Raw genomic sequence first — 18,559 nt, forward strand, 5'->3', positions numbered from 1 at the left:
CCCCTTCTCCTCACAAATGACTGGAGGAGGTTTCCAAGAGGTTGACATATATGGTGTTAGTTAACAACAGGTTTCAAGGTGGAAATAACTCAGGTTTCTATAGAAACATCATTAACACCACAAGGAACTTCTTTTACGATCTAATAACAGGTTAACAAGAACACCACTAACGGATGAGGTCCAGTTTGACAGTCTTCTCAGTGTAGGCTATTTTTCTTAAATTGCTTGTTTATTGTCCTCAGTACTTTGTTTCTTCGTAGTTTTTCTTAAAAGAGAACTGGTACATAGCTTTATAAGTTTTAAATGCTTATGTTGTTCTGTAATTAATTCTTTATTGATTGTAAAACTTATTATACATTCATAGTGTATATATTGCTGATCAGTTTAATTTTTTGCATTAAAAGCGACAGCGGACATCATGGTATTTTAGAAGACAGCAGCCTGTATGATATTAGGCCTGTGTGACCAAGTACATCACTTTATACTTCTAATTAACTACTATCCAGTAACTTTGTAATATTTTTATCAGGACTATAAAGAGAGAATCAGTACTAAAATGAATTATTGAACAGTGTGTTTATGCATAGTGATCATTGCAACTATTTGGTTTAGGCATAAAATAGGCCATATCAAGGTATTTACAGTATAGTAACTATAATTTATTTTGAATTGTTACTTCTTGAAACACAAAGTATAGTTGAAAGTAAGTGAGTCAAAAGTGGGATGGTTTGCCTTTTATTTACCCATTAGACACAACCTTATGTTTTAAAAAAAAAATCCTATTTATCAATTAATAATATGAGACATAAATGTGAATTTTTAAATGAATAGTGTGTCAAAAATATACCCAAACTTACAAAAAATAGTACAACTTTTTTCTATACAGTGGCTTTATCTGAATTAAGTTATGAAAAAATGTCACTTCGGACTATAATCATGTTGTAATTTCCATTTAATTGACTTTTATTTATTTATTTTTTCTGAATTTGGATTAATGAATCCAATGTTTGATGAGCCATTGTGTCCATGTAATGGACTGACTATATATAAAGCAACTAAAGTTACTCAAAAGCAGAGAATTAAACCTTAATTTGATTTTATCCAGCTGCAGGCATACAAATCACTGGGAGCCTGGTCACAACCATGGTAACAAGCTTTTAAGAAAGATTCACATATGGGCATCACTCATCCTGCTCAGAAAAAGTAATAAAAAAGGTAAAGATGTTACAGGTAAAAGGTGTATTATTGTTCAAATATCTCATTGTTGTTTTAAATAACCATATTCTTAAATCAATTAAGTGTGTATCTTTACACAGAATAAAAAAAGAATAAACCTAGTCACATTGTACAGTGAAAATGATGTTTTCTTTGAAGCAAAAGATAGTTGGTGTTGGTATGTTAGTAAATCCAGTCTTGCTGCTCAATGTCAAAGGTCAAGAAAGCTGTCTGATATCATGTACATTTTGAGAACCCCTAGCAGCTGCTAACATATTATTGTAAGGACCTGTGACTTCTTGAAGATGTTGAGGACTAACACCCTCACACTATTAACCCCAGTCCCTGACATCCTGGAACATTCCATTTTGAACATGGTAGTATCACGCAAGAGATCCATTCTCAGCTGTGCAGGTCCCTCAAGTATTCAGCACCCTACAGTGCAAGGCCACCAACACAACCATTTGTACATCTTGAACAATGGGTGGGCTATTGTTAGGGGTACAGTAGGTCATCATGTCACTTGATTTGCATGAACACATGGTATGGCAACTTTAGCCTATATACATACAGTAGGAATCCTTTTTATACCTTCAGTGACATGTGACATTGGTCAAAGAAGTGTAGCAGATGTGTGTATAGCAGAGTGCTTTAAAGCGTCTTCTGATTTTCTATCTGATTAGTGATCAGTGTAAAATCTGATGAAATTTGATGTAAGTAAAATGTAAGCAACTTCACTTGACTTTATACAGTTGTGAAAAGCACATTATTTATAATCATATTATATGTGTCACCTAAATGAGGATGGTTTCACTTTTGAGTCTGGTTTTGCTCAGGGATGTTTCCTCATGTCATCTAAGGGAGTTTTCATTGTTGCCTCTTGCTTACTCATTATAATAGAATAAAAATATTTCATTTTAAACTTTGTAATTTTGGTAAATCTTAAGACTTTTTTAAAGCTGCTTTGGACAATGTCATTATTAAAAGCTTTATCAAAATAAAATGTAATTGAATTGTTACACAATACTTGCAATCATTTAGTTGTTATTGTCATAGTCTTACTTTAATTGTCATAGTCTATTTTCAAGGTTTCTGGGTATTAATAGTTCTGTTTTTATAGTTTCAAAAATGCCTCCAGTTTATTAACTGCGATCAAACTGAAAGTTTATCAAGCAAATTCAGTAGATAATTCAAAATATTCTTGAGAAATGAAAATAAATAATGAAGTGAATAAAAGTAAAATATGCCTTAAGATTACAAAATAAATTATAAAAAACTGAAGGTTTAATGGGTCACAAAGAGACAGTGCAGTGTGTTAAAATATATCCGATTAACATTTTCAAATCATTAAGATTTCACACACGCATTATATTGTATTCCTTTGCCTACATTTTAATTTAAATGCTATTTGTATTCCTTATTTTCAGTAGGTGATGAGGTTAGGCCCGTAATTAACAATGTTAATAGTTCCTTCACCACAATATCTTACATTTTTCTAGATTTATTTCTTCTCTTTAACAAAGCTTGGTCTTTTAAAGCAATATTGTATTAATTCACACGCAGAATATGATATGTCAAAAGAACCAAAAGAAACTTCACAAGCTTTAAGAATTTGTAGTTTTTCATAAGTATTTCTGTTTGTACCTAGCCTGTTATGGCAATATATATGTATTCACATATTAAGAAAAAGTTCCAAATATATATATATGTTTTTCACACAAATGCTTATATCTTCAAAGTAAATGGTGATATTAAACCCATTTATGCTCTAAAAGATGTTCCAATTGCTTGTTCATAAGCATTTAAACTTTTGAAAGCATTTTCTTCGATCGCTACAATTTTCTGTAACCTTAACAAACAGATAAAAACATATCACACTTTTATATTAAAATAATCTATTTGTTTGTAGTTATTAAAATGCGAAATGGAATGCCAGTGTACTAGAAAAAATGGTTTTAATCCAGTATTGTTGTTAAGTAATTACACCCAATATACAGTATGTTGTTACGCCAAATTATTTGCTTAAGTGCTAAAAGGATATATACACGCAAGTGATCATGAGATATTTAAATATGAGAAGATAAAACAAATTTACTGCTGCTCAGTTGAGAGTCTATATAAAGAGGACTGGCATGCAGGACTGTCTTGGTTTCATACGACCCTGCATGTCTGTTGTTGTCTGTTTAGCTGGTTGCAAAGTGATTTGTTTTCTTCATATTGTTTCCTTCCCTTTGTCCTTGAGGACGAAGATAAACCTGTGAAATTCCTCCTGAATGCCTCTCTCTTATTGAGAAGGGCAGCTATGCTGTGTGATCCGAGTGTCAGCAGATGGTGTGTCCCTGAAGGTGCCATATTAATCATAGCGTCTTGTCACTTACGAACTGTGTGTCTCTTTTTGAAACCTATAGACTACTTCAGTTTCAAGGTTATTAAGGTAAAGTACACAATAGAATTTGAACATTTTGAGGTCTAGGACACATGATATATATAATGTGATGATATATACTGTAAATTGTTGATAAAGCATGATGTAAATAATGTAAAGTGCTGTAAATTGTATTGATTAAAATTATATTAAATTGTCTGTAATACTTCGAATTATCACTCAAAATAACATTGATCTGAGTAAATTTAGTCACCATATTTTTCATTAATAAAACACCATGAGTAGCAAAATGTATTTGTGGAAAGTATAACTGTGAGAAAGAATGAGAGACTGTTGCTGTGTTTCTACATTTCTTCTCATGTGCTGTCAAACTGTATGTCTCAGCAATTGAGGGAATTAATAGCTAAAATATCTTCAAAGGCCTATATATCAGTTGTGTTTCTGGGGACCTTCAGAAGACAGTATGTTCCCATTGTACAGTAGGTCTTAATATAACCCTAGCAGGTGAAGGGTTACTCAAACAGGCTATTTCTTTTTGAAGTGAACATTTCCACCCTCACACACACCCACAGAGCTTAACTTTGCTTTCTTTCACGTCACTGTGGTCTCTTGAAGTATGCCATACCCTCCTCTATTTCACTCATAGGACAACGCTGCTGTAAGGGGTATGGAGTAATTTTCTTCATTATTAAGGCACATAATTTCAAACTATTAGTATAACAAATGTTTTGTTAACAACCTCATTTTAGACTGTTTACCTGGTCTGTGACTAATATGTTCATTTATCATTTTTCACTTTTAATTTTACCAGGTTTATACCTGTAATCAGTGTAATGCTTTGATTCTGATATGCAACTATTCTTTACCGCTCTCTACTGTTCCATTGTCACAATCAAAATGCATTTGCAAAAAGCAAATTACAAAAATGTAAGCTTTTTCATCCATATGATCACTGTCAGCAGAGTTGTAGTTACTGTAATTAATATTTAGTGTTTTTACTGTAATGTTTAAAGAAATGTCTAAATTTATTGGTAGTAAATTACTGTAAAAAGATTTTTGCTACAATTTTACTTATATTAATACTAATACTAATTTTACTTACTATATTTTCTTGTCGAATCTTAATTAAATCTATTGTTTTTATAAAAGCTGTCATATGATATTAGATAAGAACATACATACGAATTATCACTTTAATAATAAAAGCGGTTTATTTTAGCAAATTTCCTCACATAAGAGTTGAAATGAAAAAAGCAAAGCGAACCACTTCACAGTGATCCTGTGTGTTTTACTGTATTAATACATGCAGTATGTTCATTTATCATTTTTCACTTTTAATTTTACCATGATTATAAATATAAATTTATATATTATGAATATACAATGTTATAAACATTTTCCAAGAATACCAGACAAGCTACAGTATCAAACTGTAAAATAGCTTTAAAGGAACATGGTTTTGAACACAGTATATTATTGTAGAAATTACAGAATCATTTACACTAACATTCTAAACCTTTATCAACTCATACTTTATAGAATGCTGTTATTTTCATTCACTTAATTAGTATAATATATTTAGGATTTTTGTCTGATTAAAAAAAGGTTTATTCATAAGACAGTTTCACACATTTTGCTAATTGAAAGTCTGATAATTTCTTCTAAAGAGATTGTTTTAGTTACTGACTAATTTTTTGTCTCCTTTTGAAAATTTTGTATTTGTGTTTTTTTTGTACATCAGTGGGATGACGTTTGTATGTTTTTCTGGTATATGTTAGAGATTGTTTTGTTCTTAATATTTTATTTTGTCTTCTTACATTATTTTGTAAGTAACCTTGTGAAATTGTATATCATATAATGCAATTCTCTAAAAGTAACATTCCATGAAAAGGGATAATGCAGAAAGTGGTTTAGAATTTTACTATACTTTATGCAGTTGAATAGTTTTTGTTCTATAATAAAATTTTATGCATACTTTTTTCCTATTATTAATTGGTAAATCAGTTTCCCCATATATTGTGGGCTCCAAAATACTGAGAATACAAGTTTAGTGAACAGAAGGTTTTAGAATTTTTAAAAACAAAATCAAGCAAGTAACTGATCAACAACTTGAATATTTAATATTCAAGATTCTGCATTATTTCTTGGTCTTTATTTCAGTGTAAGCAAGTTTGTATGGTTGACCTTGTTGACCAACTGCTTTGTACAAAAGGTCAGATTTTCCTCATGCATAATTTCATCTGCGTAAGCGTGCGTTCAAATGACACTCCAATGGATTTGATTTAAAATGGATCTTAAGGTTTTGCACAAACAAGTGGAGTCCATGCCAGCCACAAGTGTTCACTGTAATTAAAGGTAAAGGGACATTCAAATGCTAAGAAACTTTCAAATTCAGGTAAAACTTCAAAGATTCTACTTATTGTTAATAACGTAATTTGTAATAGAAAGTGTTGTATTCTGTACTGTATTTATCTTTTGGACCCCACAGTGCATACATTAGTTATAAAATGATAGATTATGGAATCAAACCTAATAACATACTTAACATTTACTTGCGTACAATTAAGTTTGAATTAATATGTGTGCCTTATTTATTTGTTTGTTTGTTTGTTTGTTTGTTAGCTTGTTTGCCATTAGACTAATACAATAAGGATTACTATGAACTACCTAAGTCATATTAACTATGATATCTTGCTGTGTTGAATGAATATAATACACAATTACAAAGCAGTGTTCATTTGCACATAGATTTTATTCTATTCAACTACAGGCAAACTCATGGAGGGTGAGAGAACACTGAAAACGTTTTGAGAAAGGTTCACATGAGAGCTTCACTCTTCATCGTGTCCTTTCTGTAACACAGAAAAATAAAGAAAGGTATACATGTTAGATTTACATGTTAGGAATAAAGGTAGAATGTATTTTTATTACATTGTTTTTCTAACTTGTGCAAGCCATGTATTAGATGTATAATAAATAATTTTGTAGTTTTGTGAATTTCTAACCCTGTTTATGTTCTCTGATTCAAAATCTGGAAGAAAGTTTGTAAACCTGATAAAACATTTATAAAGTTTCTTAGTATTTTCTGTTTAAATTAAACAGTGCCTATCTAGTGGTTTTGTATCTTGTTTCCTTATCACTTTTACTCACCTTGGATCCAGTGTCACGGCTTTTGGCTCTCAGCTTGTTCACCTGAGATTCAGCAATATCAGCCCTTTCCTCTGCCTCATCCAGCTCATGCTGTATCTTACGGAACTTGGACAGATTGGAATTGGCCTGCTCCTCCTGTGAAATACAAGGTGCAAATTTAGAGTAGATTAGACAATACATATGACAAAAAGGCTTATTATTACTACTTATTACTTACTGCTTCCTCTGCAGATCTCTTGTAGGACTTGACTTTCAGTTGAAGTTTGTCTACCAGGTCCTGAAGACGTGCCAGATTCTTACGATCTTCTTCAGTCTGTAAGACAGTAAAAAAAATGTGACAACAGCATGTTGCAGTACTTGCCCAGTCCACTAGATTTTACAGAGATTTCATTCTCTATGTTCATGGAATATTTAAGACATGCAATTTAGATACTTAAGTACCCCTAAATTCATCAAGCTGTGTCTTTAATCCACACACCCCCACAACACATACAAACACACACACACACACACAACAAAAACAAAGACAAAGAGGACCTACCTGGTAAGTAAGTTCCTTGATACGTCTCTCATATTTACGGATACCTTTGACAGAATCACTGGCCTTTCTTTGTTCCAACTCCACCTCATTTTCAAGCTCTTTCACCTATATAGAAATAAATCAGTTCAGTATAAACCTTACTTGGACCAACCTAATAATAATAATCAAGGCTAATTATTTTTTAGAATATTTATATATTATTTTCTGTCTTTTTTGTTACTTACTCTAGCCTCCAGCTTCTGGACCTGTTTCTTGCCACCTTTCATGGCGATTTGCTCAGCTTCATCCAGACGGTGCTGGAGGTCTTTAATGGTCTGCTCCATGTTCTTCTTCATGCGCTCCAGGTGAGCACTGGTGTCCTGCTCCTTCTTCAGCTCTTCTGCCATCATGGCAGCATCAGTGATGGCTTTTTTGGCTTTTTCCTCAGCATTCCTGCACTCTTGAACAGCCTCCTCTACCTCAGTCTGCAGCTGAGAAGTGTCTCCCTCTAGTTTCTTCTTCTGGTTCAGCAAGCTAGTGTTCTACAATTGTATACAAAAGTTTTATATTAATTGGAGACTTTCATTCTATTACATTACTTCGTTTTGGAGGAATGATTTTATAGAAGATGGTTCAGTATAATACCTGAGAGTGAAGTAGCTGAACCCTCTCACTGACATCCAGCAGTTCTTGTTCTGCCAGTTTGCGGCCTCTCTCGGTCTGCTCTACAAGGGATCTCAGTTCATCCAGTTCAGCCTGGAGTAGATTGTTACGTCTTTCCACAATAGCAATGTTCTCTTTGAGATCATCGTTAGCACGGAGAGCATCATCCAGGTGCAGTTGAGTATCCTACAAAAGGTCCATAGTGAAGCAAGAATAAAATATCTAATTCAATAAGAAATCTATTTACTTTATTTATTTATCAGATGGTCATATCCAGCATGACATTACTTTTAAGTATTTTAGATTTTTTTGTAATTTGAATACCTTCACATGTGCATGGAGACTCTTGAGTTGTTTCTGGGCCTCTGCAGCCTGTCTGTTAGCCTGGCTGAGCTGGATCTCCATCTCATTTAAGTCTCCTTCCATCTTCTTCTTAATTCTGAGGGCTTCATTTCTGCTGCGAGTCTCAGACTCTAGAGAGCTTTGCAGGGTGTCCACCACTCTTTGTTGGTTTCTCTTGGCCTGCTCCATCTCTTCATCCTTTTCAGACAGCTTACGCTCAATATCAGCCTTTACCTGGTTGAACTCTAGTTGAGCCCTCAAGATCTTTCCTTCTTCATGCTCAAGGGAACCCTAATGGATAAAATACCGATTAGCTGCTTTATTAACATCACCACAGCTGCTATTTTATCTCATGGGGATTCGTTGTAAAGTGACTTCTTCCATTTATTAAGAACACATAAATCTTTATATATTCACAAAATACTCAGTGTACCTCAGCCTCCTCCAAGGCAGTCTGAATCTCAGCCTTTTCTTGCTCCAGCTGTTTACGGATTTTCTCCAGTTCATGAATGCTCTTGCCACTCTCACCAATTTGCTCAGTGAGGTCAGAAATTTCCTCTGTTTAACAAAATAAAGTTTGTCAAAATGTTTTTGTAGAATATCTAATAACCTTCAATGTGTCACACAAACATAGGAACCTTGTAGGTTTTTGTTCTCCCTCTTCATGGTTTCCAGATGATCAAGGGACTCCTCATACGAGTTTTTCAGTTTGAAGAGTTCAGTGCTTAGAGATCTGGCCTCTTTTTGGGAGCTCTCCAGCTCAGACTGTGACTCTTCATATTTCTGCTTCCACTCTGCTAGGATCTGTTTTATACCAAAATGTTAAATTACGCATGGACTGCTAATCTCAGAGGTACCAGAGTTGGATATATGATTCATTTAGCTTCATTTTTGTCAAGATTTACCTTATGACATGCATGTTAATGTTTTCTTGGAAATAACAGAGGCTTGTATTTTGAAACATCCTGCATGAATAAATGTGTCTACTGTATAGCTAGAGACATGCAGTACTTTAAATAGAAATTGTCAAACCACAACAGTTCTCTCTCTAGATGTCAGTATTGGTGTATTATCAGATTATTTAACTAAAATACAGTTTTTATGTTTATTTTGTGTCATGATTGACTGAAGATTATGAACTTAAAGAAACAAATGCCATGGGTTATTTACAAGTACCATAAAAAATAGTGTATTATAAATGAACCTATGTACCTATTTATGTAAATGCAACCTATTTACAAATGGAGGTTATCATATTGTTACCTTGTCAAAGTTCCTTTGCTTCTTGTCCAGAGCGGCAGCAGCAGCATTGGACCTTTCTACATCGACCATGAGATCTTCAATCTCATTCTGTAGTCTGTGTTTTGTCTTTTCCAGAGAGGAACATTTGGCATTTACAGCTTCCACAGCTTCTTCTGCATCCTGTAGACGCTGTGCAAGTTTCTTCCTAAAAAAGAGAAATGTATGTTTCTGGCATTTCAGTGTGGGCTTTCTGTTGACAATAAATGTCATCTTTGTCTTATTGATACATTGTTAAAGTGGAAAGTCAGTAGGTTCTTACTTTGCATCCTCCAGCTCTTCTGTTCTCTGGATGGCATCAGTTTCATACTTGGTTCTCCACTGAGCTACCTCAGAGTTTGCTTTGGAGAGACTGCGCTGTAGCTCAGCCTTAGCCTCCTGCTCCTCTTCATACTGCTCTCTGAGCAGATCAGAATCATGACGAGCCGACTGCACTGCATGAGCCAGGGCGTTCTTGGCCTGGAAAAGTGTTTTGAATATTTGTTTTTATTTAATATTATACTCTGTAAAAGGTTTTGAAGCACCAGTTGTATAAATACCTTCACTTCCTCTTCAAGTTGTCTCTTAAGATCCTCAATCTGTTGGGTATAGGACTGCTTGCTTCTGGTCAGCTGAGAAACCAAGGAATCCTTCTCTTCCAGTTGTCTTGTGAGTTCACCTTGATTACATTTGATACATTGGTTTCAGTTACATGTGTTTAAAGGAAATACCCTCAAGCCTTAGCCTACTTCTTACCATTCTCAGTTTGCAATTTAGCTTTTTGCATGCTGAAGTCATTGATGCTGCGTTGGCCTTCCTCAAATTTACTCCTATACTCAGTCATCTGGTCCTCAAGGGTTCGGCACAATTTTTCAAGGTTTGTCTGAAAAAAAATGTAAGAAAATAAATATGGAAAAAAAAAGAAAAAATATTTAACAGTCCTCTTAAAGATAAAACGTATCTGAATTTGATGAGTTTTGATGTGTTTATTTTAAGGATAAAATATAAATATCTATATACACAGTGCATACGTATTGGTTGTTACCTTGGCTTTAACAATCTGCTCCATGTTGGAGACCACATCATCCAGCTCCAGTCTCAGTTCACTCTTCTCCTTCTCAAGCTTCTGCTTCACTCTCTGAAGGTTATCAATCTGCTCTCCCAGGTCTGCAACACTGTCAGCGTGTTTCTTTCTTAAAGTTGCAGCTGTGGCTTCATGATGAAGGGTGGCCTCTTCAAGGTCTCTGCGCAGTTTCTGGAACTCAGCCTCTCTCTTCTTGCTCATTTCAATCTGGGCAGCAGTGGCACCACCAGCCTCCTCCAGCCTCTCGCTGATCTCCTCCAGTTCTCGAGCCAGATCTGCCCTTTGCTTCTCAACCTTGGCACGAGCAGCTCTCTCAGCCTCCAACTCTTCTTCAAGCTCTTCAATACGGGCCTATAGTATAAGATTTTATGGTAAGCACACCAGGTAGGAAAAAAAAGTCCATTATCTCATTAAGGTATCAGTTTACCTGCAACTCCTTAAGTTTCTTTTGAAGTTGGGATGCCATTGCTTGCTCATCCTCGATTTTGCTGTTGAGCTGGCTGATCTCAAAATCTTTTCTGTTGGTTTTGTTAAACATACATGCATAGATGTTTAGTAGTAGTTGGTGGTGTTGTATTATTATTCCATTGTTATTGTTAACAACTTACTTTTTCAGCCTCTCTTCCAGCTGTTGCTTATCATTTTCCAGGTCCATAATATTCTCCTGAGTCAATTTTAAATCGCCTTCAAGTTTTCTTTTAGCTCTCTCAAGGTCCATGCGTAGCTTCTTTTCCTGCTCCAGTGAGCCCTCAAGCTGAAACAAATAATATTCAGTTTTGTTATTAAATCTCATATAGTGTAAGTGATACCAATAACTGTGTAATAAGTACTGACATCATCAACTTGCTGCTCCAGTTTAGCTTTAGCTTTGGTCAGAGTGTTGACTTTGTCCTCCTCACTCTGCAGATCATCCAGTGTTTGCTGATGAGCTTCCTGGAGAGCTTTTTTCTCCTTGGTCAGCTTGGCGATGATTTCATCCAGAGCCGCCATTTCCTCAGTCAGGTTTTTAACCTATTAAAGAAAACTCTTTGTTGGATGTCTTCTAAAGACATTAGTCTAAATTGTCATAAATGTAATTATAGTAAGGTTAAACCTTATTCTCAGTGGCATGCTTCTCCTTCTCCACTTTGGCCAGAGTAAGTTCTAGATCATCAATATCTTTCTTGAGCTCAGAGCATTCATCCTCCAGCTTTCTCTTCTTAGCTGTCAGCTCAGCATTCATTTCCTCTTCATCTTCCAGCCTCTCAGTCAGCTCCTTGCATTTTGCTTCAAGTTGGATCTTGTTCTTAATCAGACCTTCACATCGCTCTTCAGCATCACAAAGATTGTCTTGCTCCTGTTTATGCATTAATTTTTAATGTAATATAAATTTCAGTTTGAAATATGCACTTTTCTCATAATGTCACAGTTATAACCAAAAACTCACAGCCTGGACTTGGAGCTGCAGGTCATTTTTCTCTTGGAGAAGTGAGACCATTTTCTCCTCAAGCTCCTTTCTGCGGGCTTCAGATTTGGCATAGGCTTCTTTAAGCTTCAAGAATTCTTCCTTCATGTTAGCCATCTCCTTTTCAGCTTCAGCAGACCGTAACAATGGCTTGATTTTGAAGTAGAGCTTCATCCAGGGCCAATTCTTGACACCCATAAAAGCACGAACATTCCACTGGATCACCAGCAAGGCATCCCTAAGGGTCAAGCAGCAAATTTTAGCAAAATTAACTAAGTAGTTAATCTATTGAGAATATAACCATATACAAAATTACCGTCGCTCAACAATTTTCTGGAATTCAACTCTTGAAAGAAGACCACGAGCCCGGGCCTGAATACCAGTGAGGATGAGAGCAAGACGGTCATCTCTCATCTCCTCAAGGGTTCCCAGGAGACCAGCCTTGAAGAACACCTTTGTGATTGAAGTAATACAAAAGATTTAGATTAAAATAAATAAAAAATTACTTCTGTCATTCTGTGTGAAACTTTCTTAACCTGTTACAAAATAGTACCTTGGTATGACCAAACTTGTACTGGTTGTGGTCAATATCCAGGGATCCCAGGAGCTTTTCTGCTCCCTTTCTGCTGTCAATAAACTGTCCCTCAGGGATAGCAGAAGGATTTAATATACGGTATCTAAAATAATAAAATGTATAAGTTTGTAGTGAAAACTGTGGTGGAAGTTTTAATTCTGTTATGTCATTCAGAGTTTTTCAAATGGAATTTTTATTGCCACAAACCTATACAAAATGAGTAAGTTTTTATTCATTTGTTCATTGTCTTATTTTACAAAAGAGGGATTTAAGAAAATATTGCATGATTAAATGTGCTTAAGCATTAAATTAATAAGTAACTTAAATGTACCTCTGTTTGAAGTCCCCATAGAGGATCCTGTTGGGGAAGCCCTTCCTGCAGATTCTGATGCCCTCCAGCACACCGTTACAGCGCAGCTGGTGCATCACAAGAGGATTCTCCATGGCCCCAGGAGTCTTTGTCTCATTGGGGATGATGCAGCGCACAAAATGAGGGTGAGTTGATCTCAGGTTTGTCATCAGTTTGTTTAAATTCTCCTAAAGTTGGAAGATAATTGGGCAGCGGTCTTATGGTAACCACATATATAGTACATGTTTTAGGGCATTTATATCTATGTAATACTAATGCATTATCTCACCCTGTGAAGAGCAGACACAGTCTGGAAAGAAGACCCCTTTTTCTTCTTTTCCTTTCCTTTTCCACCTGAATCCGTGGCTATAAGAACAAAATGTATGACAATATGTTTCTGTCTTAAAACAAAATCGATCCTTAAGCTCAAATGTTTGTTTCTTTATGACATTCCTCAGCCACCTAAATCATCATACCTGAATCAGCGCTAGCATAATTTGCAAAAAGGTGAGCAAGCAATTTCATGGTGGACTTCTGGTATAGCCCCACAACAGTTTCATTGAGTGGATCCTTGTTCTTCACCAGCCAGTTGTTAATGTTGTAGTCCACAGTACCAGCATAGTGAACCAGGGAAAAGTGAGCCTCTGGTTTACCTTTCACAATCCTGGGCTTCTGGAAGTTAGCAGATTTGCCCAAGTGATTGTCATAAAGCTTAGCTTTGAATGTGGCATCACTGGCTTTGGGGAACATGCACTCCTCTTCAAGGATGGACATGATACCCATGGGCTACAGAAACAAGAATGAACAAGCATGAATTTATCTAACCAGACTGTGTTTGTCAAAGTAACTAATCACAAAACTCATGTCTTTAAGTTCACATTTATGCTTGCCTTTTCAATGAGATCAATACAAGCCTGCAAGTCCATGCCAAAGTCAATGAATTCCCACTCAATACCCTCTTTCTTGTATTCTTCTTGCTCCAGCACAAACATGTGGTGGTTGAAAAACTGCTGCAACTTCTCATTAGTAAAGTTGATGCACAGCTGCTCAAAGGTGTTGAACTGAAGCAGAAATGTTGTACCATTAACATAAGTAAATTGTAAAAATGTACACAAATAAGTGTAAAAATATCCCATTGTGCTATGTTAAAAGAAGGTAAATAAAACATACATCAAAGATCTCAAAGCCAGCGATATCCAGCACACCAATGAAGTACTGGCGAGGCTGCTTTGTGTCCAGAGATTGGTTAATTCTCACAACCATCCAAAGGAACATCTTCTCATATACTGATTTTGAAAGCGCACCAATTGCATAGTACACCTAAAAAAAAAGTGATTTTACTTTCTGTATCTTGTCCTTGGAATGTATATTTTTTTCTTAAAGCATTTTTTTTTACCTGCTGAACATTTTGTCCTTTGGTAACCCACTCATTTCCTACTTTGACTCTGGGGTGACACAGAGCCTTTATGAGATCAGCGGAGTTCAGGCCCATTAAGTAAGCAGATTTGTCAGCATCTAGTTATATGAGACAAATTAGGACAAATCAGAAATTAAATGATTAAGTGACTAATCATTTTAGAACACATAGTCTAATACCAGTAGCAGACAAACTTGTAATATGAAATTAGAAACCACTTTGGTTCTTTATTTAAGTGTGTTTGTCTAAGTATATACAGTTGATAAAAAGTCATGCTTTCACTGACCTTCAGTGCCATCAGCCTCAGCCTGTTCCTCTCTCTGCTTCTGCTTAAACTTCATGTTGCCATAGTGCATGATGGCACCAATCAGCTTATAGATGCTGTTCTTTTCCTCTTGGGTAAATCCCAGCACATCAAAAGCTTCCTAGAAGCATAAGATTTATAGTGTCTTAAATATGAGGCAGATTACAGCAGCTACCTGTTCTTCAATAATACATCAACATTGACAGTACTGTCAAAAGTCTTCTCACGTACATCAGTAGCCATCAGCTCCTCAGCATCATTAATAGAGGCTACTTGGGTCTCTCCTTGGGAGATGAAGGCATAATCGTATGGGTTAGCAGTAATAAGCAGCATTTCTGTGACCCAGGAAACAGAGAAAGATATTTTTGTAACAATTTTGCATATATATGTACATATATGTTCATTATTACTATTGATATTTCATGCTGACCTAGCAGCTCAGGTTTCTTCTGAGACAAGATCTGATAGAAGATATGGTAGTCTCTCTCAGCTTTGAGCTGGAAAGTCACACGGGACTTCTCTAGAAGATCTGTATCACCCAGAATAACAAGTGAAACAGTGATTATATAGTAATGGCATTGCTTACATGTTAAAAATTAATACAAATTGAGGGTTAGTTTACTAAAGGAACACCCTTACAAGTCTCAATGTCAGCAGATGCAAGCTTGCCAGTAGCACCAAAGTGGATTCGGATGAATTTTCCCTATTAGAAAGTTATTTTTGCATTATACTGTATATTATAAAAAATGCTGTGATTCATTAAAAAAGGAAGAAGTGCTTATAAAAATCTGCATCAGTAATAACAACAGGCACTCACAAAACGAGATGAGTTGTCATTTCTGATGGTCTTGGCATTACCAAAGGCTTCCAGAGCAGGGTTACACTGGATGATTTGATCTTCCAGGGTACCCTGAAATCAAAACAAGCAAAAAACTTATTATTATTGTTATGAAGTAATTTTTCATGCAGCATACAATGAAAGGTATGTTTCAATGTTAACAGGTATGTTTTTTAACCTTCTTTTCAGTGGTGTCCCTCTTGGTAACAGCACTAGCAGCAATACTCGCGAAGTACTGGATGACTCTCTTTGTGTTCACAGTCTTTCCAGCACCAGATTCTCCACTACCAAAAATTTTTTTTAGTAAAATTATATAATATAATTTTCCTGTATTGTATAGTATTGTATTGCCTTTTGGAACTTACGTGATAAGGATAGACTGGTTTTCCCTGTCTGAAACAATAATGTTTTTAATTAATAAACAAAGCTTCATAGACAACCAGAAATCCAGGCTGCTTTCAGAAGTATTAAAGAATCATGAGTGATTCTATCTTTTCTACTGATTACAAAAGCAGATTCTACATTTTGAATAGGTTGCATTTACCTGACAACATGTACTGGTAGGCGTTATCAGAAATGGAGAAGATGTGAGGAGGAGCTTCACTCCTCTTCTTGCCTCTGTAGGCAACAACAACTTCCTGGTTGTACACTGGCAGCCACTTGTAGGGGTTGACAGTTACACAGAAGAGCCCTGAGTAGGTCTGTTGAGAAAGAACTAATGTGTACTGTTCTCAGAGCCATACAAGATAAAGGTTATAGTCTATATGTGTGTAAAATTTCACATGCACAACTCACGTAGATCATCCAGGCTGCGTAACGCTCTTTGAGGTTAAACAGCACAGCAGGTTCATGCAGAAAGGTGAACATCGCCATGTCCTCGATTTTATCGAACTTCGGCGGGTTCTGAGGGTGAACATCTGCTTCCTTGACAGTCACAGTCTGCAGGAAAAAGTAAATTGTACAGATTGTACAAAAATATAATATGGTAAGTTATATGTACAAATATACCACATTTGTGTCATCAAATAACTTTTTTTAATTGATTTTAATCATAACATTATAATTTTTGAAATTATTTGTAGCATAATATATAACATTTAAATTTAGCATATTTTTGTGTTCAGTGTTAAAATATTAATTAGATAGAATGTTGTCATTTATGTTGGGAATAAATTTATGATATAAAATATTTGGTTGTGAATAAATGTATGATTCTGAACAATAGTCCTTTTATAAACAGTGTTAATGGTGAATTCAATTTGTTGTTTAAAATAAAAAAGTTAATAAAGCCTTTGTATATTACATTTACAGATGCAATGTGTACATCAATGATTTTAAATTTCAGTTGCCTTCTTTCAAACGATATAACGACCTTACCGTTTTCTTAGAGGTTTCACAAGTGACCTTGTCACCATCCCGACTGACAATTGTTGCTTTAAGGTATTCCTCTTCTGCATCGGGGACAAAGCATTCTTTCTTCATGTCGAAGGGCCGAGTCTGGGCCTCTAGTCGCTCCTTGTCTGACTTTCGCAGATAAGAGGCTGCAGCCCCAAACTCTGCCATCTGTGCATCCGACATCTTTCACCCTCTGATTAGATTCAGAACATTTATTCTTTTGTTAAAGCTATTCAACAGCTGCATTCAAAGAAAATGACAGATTTTGTAGTTCTGTTTAAGTAAAGCTCAATTTTTAAGCCACTTACTTTTGCCGTTTCCCCTCTCCAAGAACTGATGGTATACTGCCCTGAGATGACACAATCAGAAAATATGAATTGATGTAACATCAGAGTCAGCTAGGTTTTACACTGTGATCAGCATCTGTCTAAAGTATAAAAGACTTTTAAACCTTATCTCAAAATACTTAGCCTGATATTTTCTTTTTGAATAAAATCCCTCTCTAAAAATGAATTGCTCTTGATGCTTTGAGATTCCAGGGCTTCTCAGACGACTCACCGATAGATGACACAATTCAAAACAAACTTTTAGTGACTTGCCCCACACTCCCTTTTATAATGTGAAGGCTCCTCTAAATATGGTTGTTGGCATCATATAATGCATTGTACTGTCTCAATATGGTGAGGGACCTGATAGCACAAATGGGGGCTGGTGTCTTTTATTCATGTATTTTGTCATCCATAGTCCCTTCAGAAGTAATAAAGAACAATACGTGTCAGGTATGTAATGCATAACAGGAAAGAAATGCAGATGGTGACAGCATCACAGACTTAGCTTAAATAGTTGTGGTGATTTTCACATAAATATCTTTTACATTTTATGTAAATATTTGAAATATTCACATATAATTTTACATTTACCATAATTTTATATTTGACTATATGGAAAGTGGCACATAATTTTATGTAAGGTATATATAGTTATATTATAGTTACAGTCCTTCACCTATTTTGGAGGTGGATGTAAATATGACAGTCAGGTAACAAGGAGAGTCATCAATTAAAAAAGGTATAGTCTTAATTTTAAGAGAACAGTTTACCATCAAAAAATAGTCTTATTGTGGAATATAAGCACAACTATTATTTGCTCTTGTGTCATATCTTGTGTTTGTTAACTATGTTTCCGTATAGCTGTAACAGGTGCTTTGTTAGCCTTAGTAGAGAGACATCAGAGACAGCTCTGTCTCTGAGTGGCAACACACACCAAGGTCATTCTCCAGCTGGCATGAATGTTTCACTCAGCCCCATGGTGTTGAAATGGCATTGTTTCCTTTCCCTTACACTTGAGGACAAAGATAACCCTGTGAAATTCTTGCCAAGTGCTTCACAGTGATTGAGAAGAACAGCATGTGCAGTCTGTATGTCCACAGCCATTTATGTTATCTTTATGACGGTGTGATCCTTTACTATGGGCGATCATGGGAGCAAAACCGCTGCATACATTGTCCAGTTAACAATGTGTTGAAATAAAAAAAAAAATGAACAAATAAATGTTTAAGTTTTGAAGAAATTACAAAGTCTTATGAGGTATCTTATGAGGT

At 35.4% G+C, this 18,559-nt stretch overlaps 1 protein-coding gene across 2 annotated transcripts; it reads right to left on the reverse strand.

The window, feature by feature from the left end:
- Positions 1 to 6,334: 6,334 nt before the first annotated feature.
- On the reverse strand, positions 6,335 to 17,533 carry LOC132845595 (myosin-7). 2 transcript variants are annotated; one of them, XM_060869682.1, is made up of 39 exons: positions 17,518 to 17,533; positions 17,268 to 17,308; positions 16,942 to 17,152; positions 16,360 to 16,503; positions 16,109 to 16,265; positions 15,930 to 15,957; positions 15,743 to 15,848; positions 15,544 to 15,636; positions 15,366 to 15,429; positions 15,157 to 15,255; positions 14,958 to 15,061; positions 14,709 to 14,847; positions 14,402 to 14,520; positions 14,176 to 14,325; positions 13,896 to 14,066; positions 13,482 to 13,791; positions 13,295 to 13,371; positions 12,988 to 13,193; positions 12,636 to 12,759; positions 12,399 to 12,535; positions 12,065 to 12,320; positions 11,732 to 11,974; positions 11,473 to 11,649; positions 11,247 to 11,392; positions 11,066 to 11,156; positions 10,600 to 10,989; positions 10,311 to 10,437; positions 10,115 to 10,233; positions 9,838 to 10,034; positions 9,540 to 9,723; positions 8,915 to 9,080; positions 8,710 to 8,834; positions 8,259 to 8,567; positions 7,917 to 8,120; positions 7,517 to 7,813; positions 7,293 to 7,397; positions 6,969 to 7,064; positions 6,752 to 6,886; positions 6,335 to 6,453 (listed from the first exon to the last, which is right to left on the reverse strand). In XM_060869682.1, exons 3-39 carry the CDS (start codon positions 17,140 to 17,142, stop codon positions 6,433 to 6,435), a joined length of 5,817 nt encoding a protein of 1,938 aa, XP_060725665.1. In that variant the 5' UTR covers positions 17,143 to 17,152; positions 17,268 to 17,308; positions 17,518 to 17,533; the 3' UTR covers positions 6,335 to 6,432. The 2 variants fall into 2 exon arrangements, with proteins under 2 accessions (XP_060725665.1, XP_060725664.1); XM_060869681.1 differs by lacking the exon at positions 17,518 to 17,533 and having other exon boundaries at positions 17,268 to 17,517.
- Positions 17,534 to 18,559: the final 1,026 nt, after the last annotated feature.

Source organism: Tachysurus vachellii, chromosome 5 (genome assembly GCF_030014155.1).
Source record: "Tachysurus vachellii isolate PV-2020 chromosome 5, HZAU_Pvac_v1, whole genome shotgun sequence".
Taxonomy (NCBI): domain Eukaryota; kingdom Metazoa; phylum Chordata; class Actinopteri; order Siluriformes; family Bagridae; genus Tachysurus; species Tachysurus vachellii.

Bases quoted from the DNA above. Each gene is read 5' to 3' on its own strand.
- LOC132845595 (XM_060869682.1), bottom strand. From the start codon at position 17,142: ATGTCGGATGCACAGATGGCAGAGTTTGGGGCTGCAGCCTCTTATCTG. The intron at 15,256-15,365 runs GTAAGGGTGTTC...TGGGTGATACAG, and splicing joins ATCTGCTGACATTGAGACTT to ATCTTCTAGAGAAGTCCCGT. The intron at 12,760-12,987 runs GTACATTTAAGT...TTATTATTTTAG, and splicing joins TATGGGGACTTCAAACAGAG to ATACCGTATATTAAATCCTT.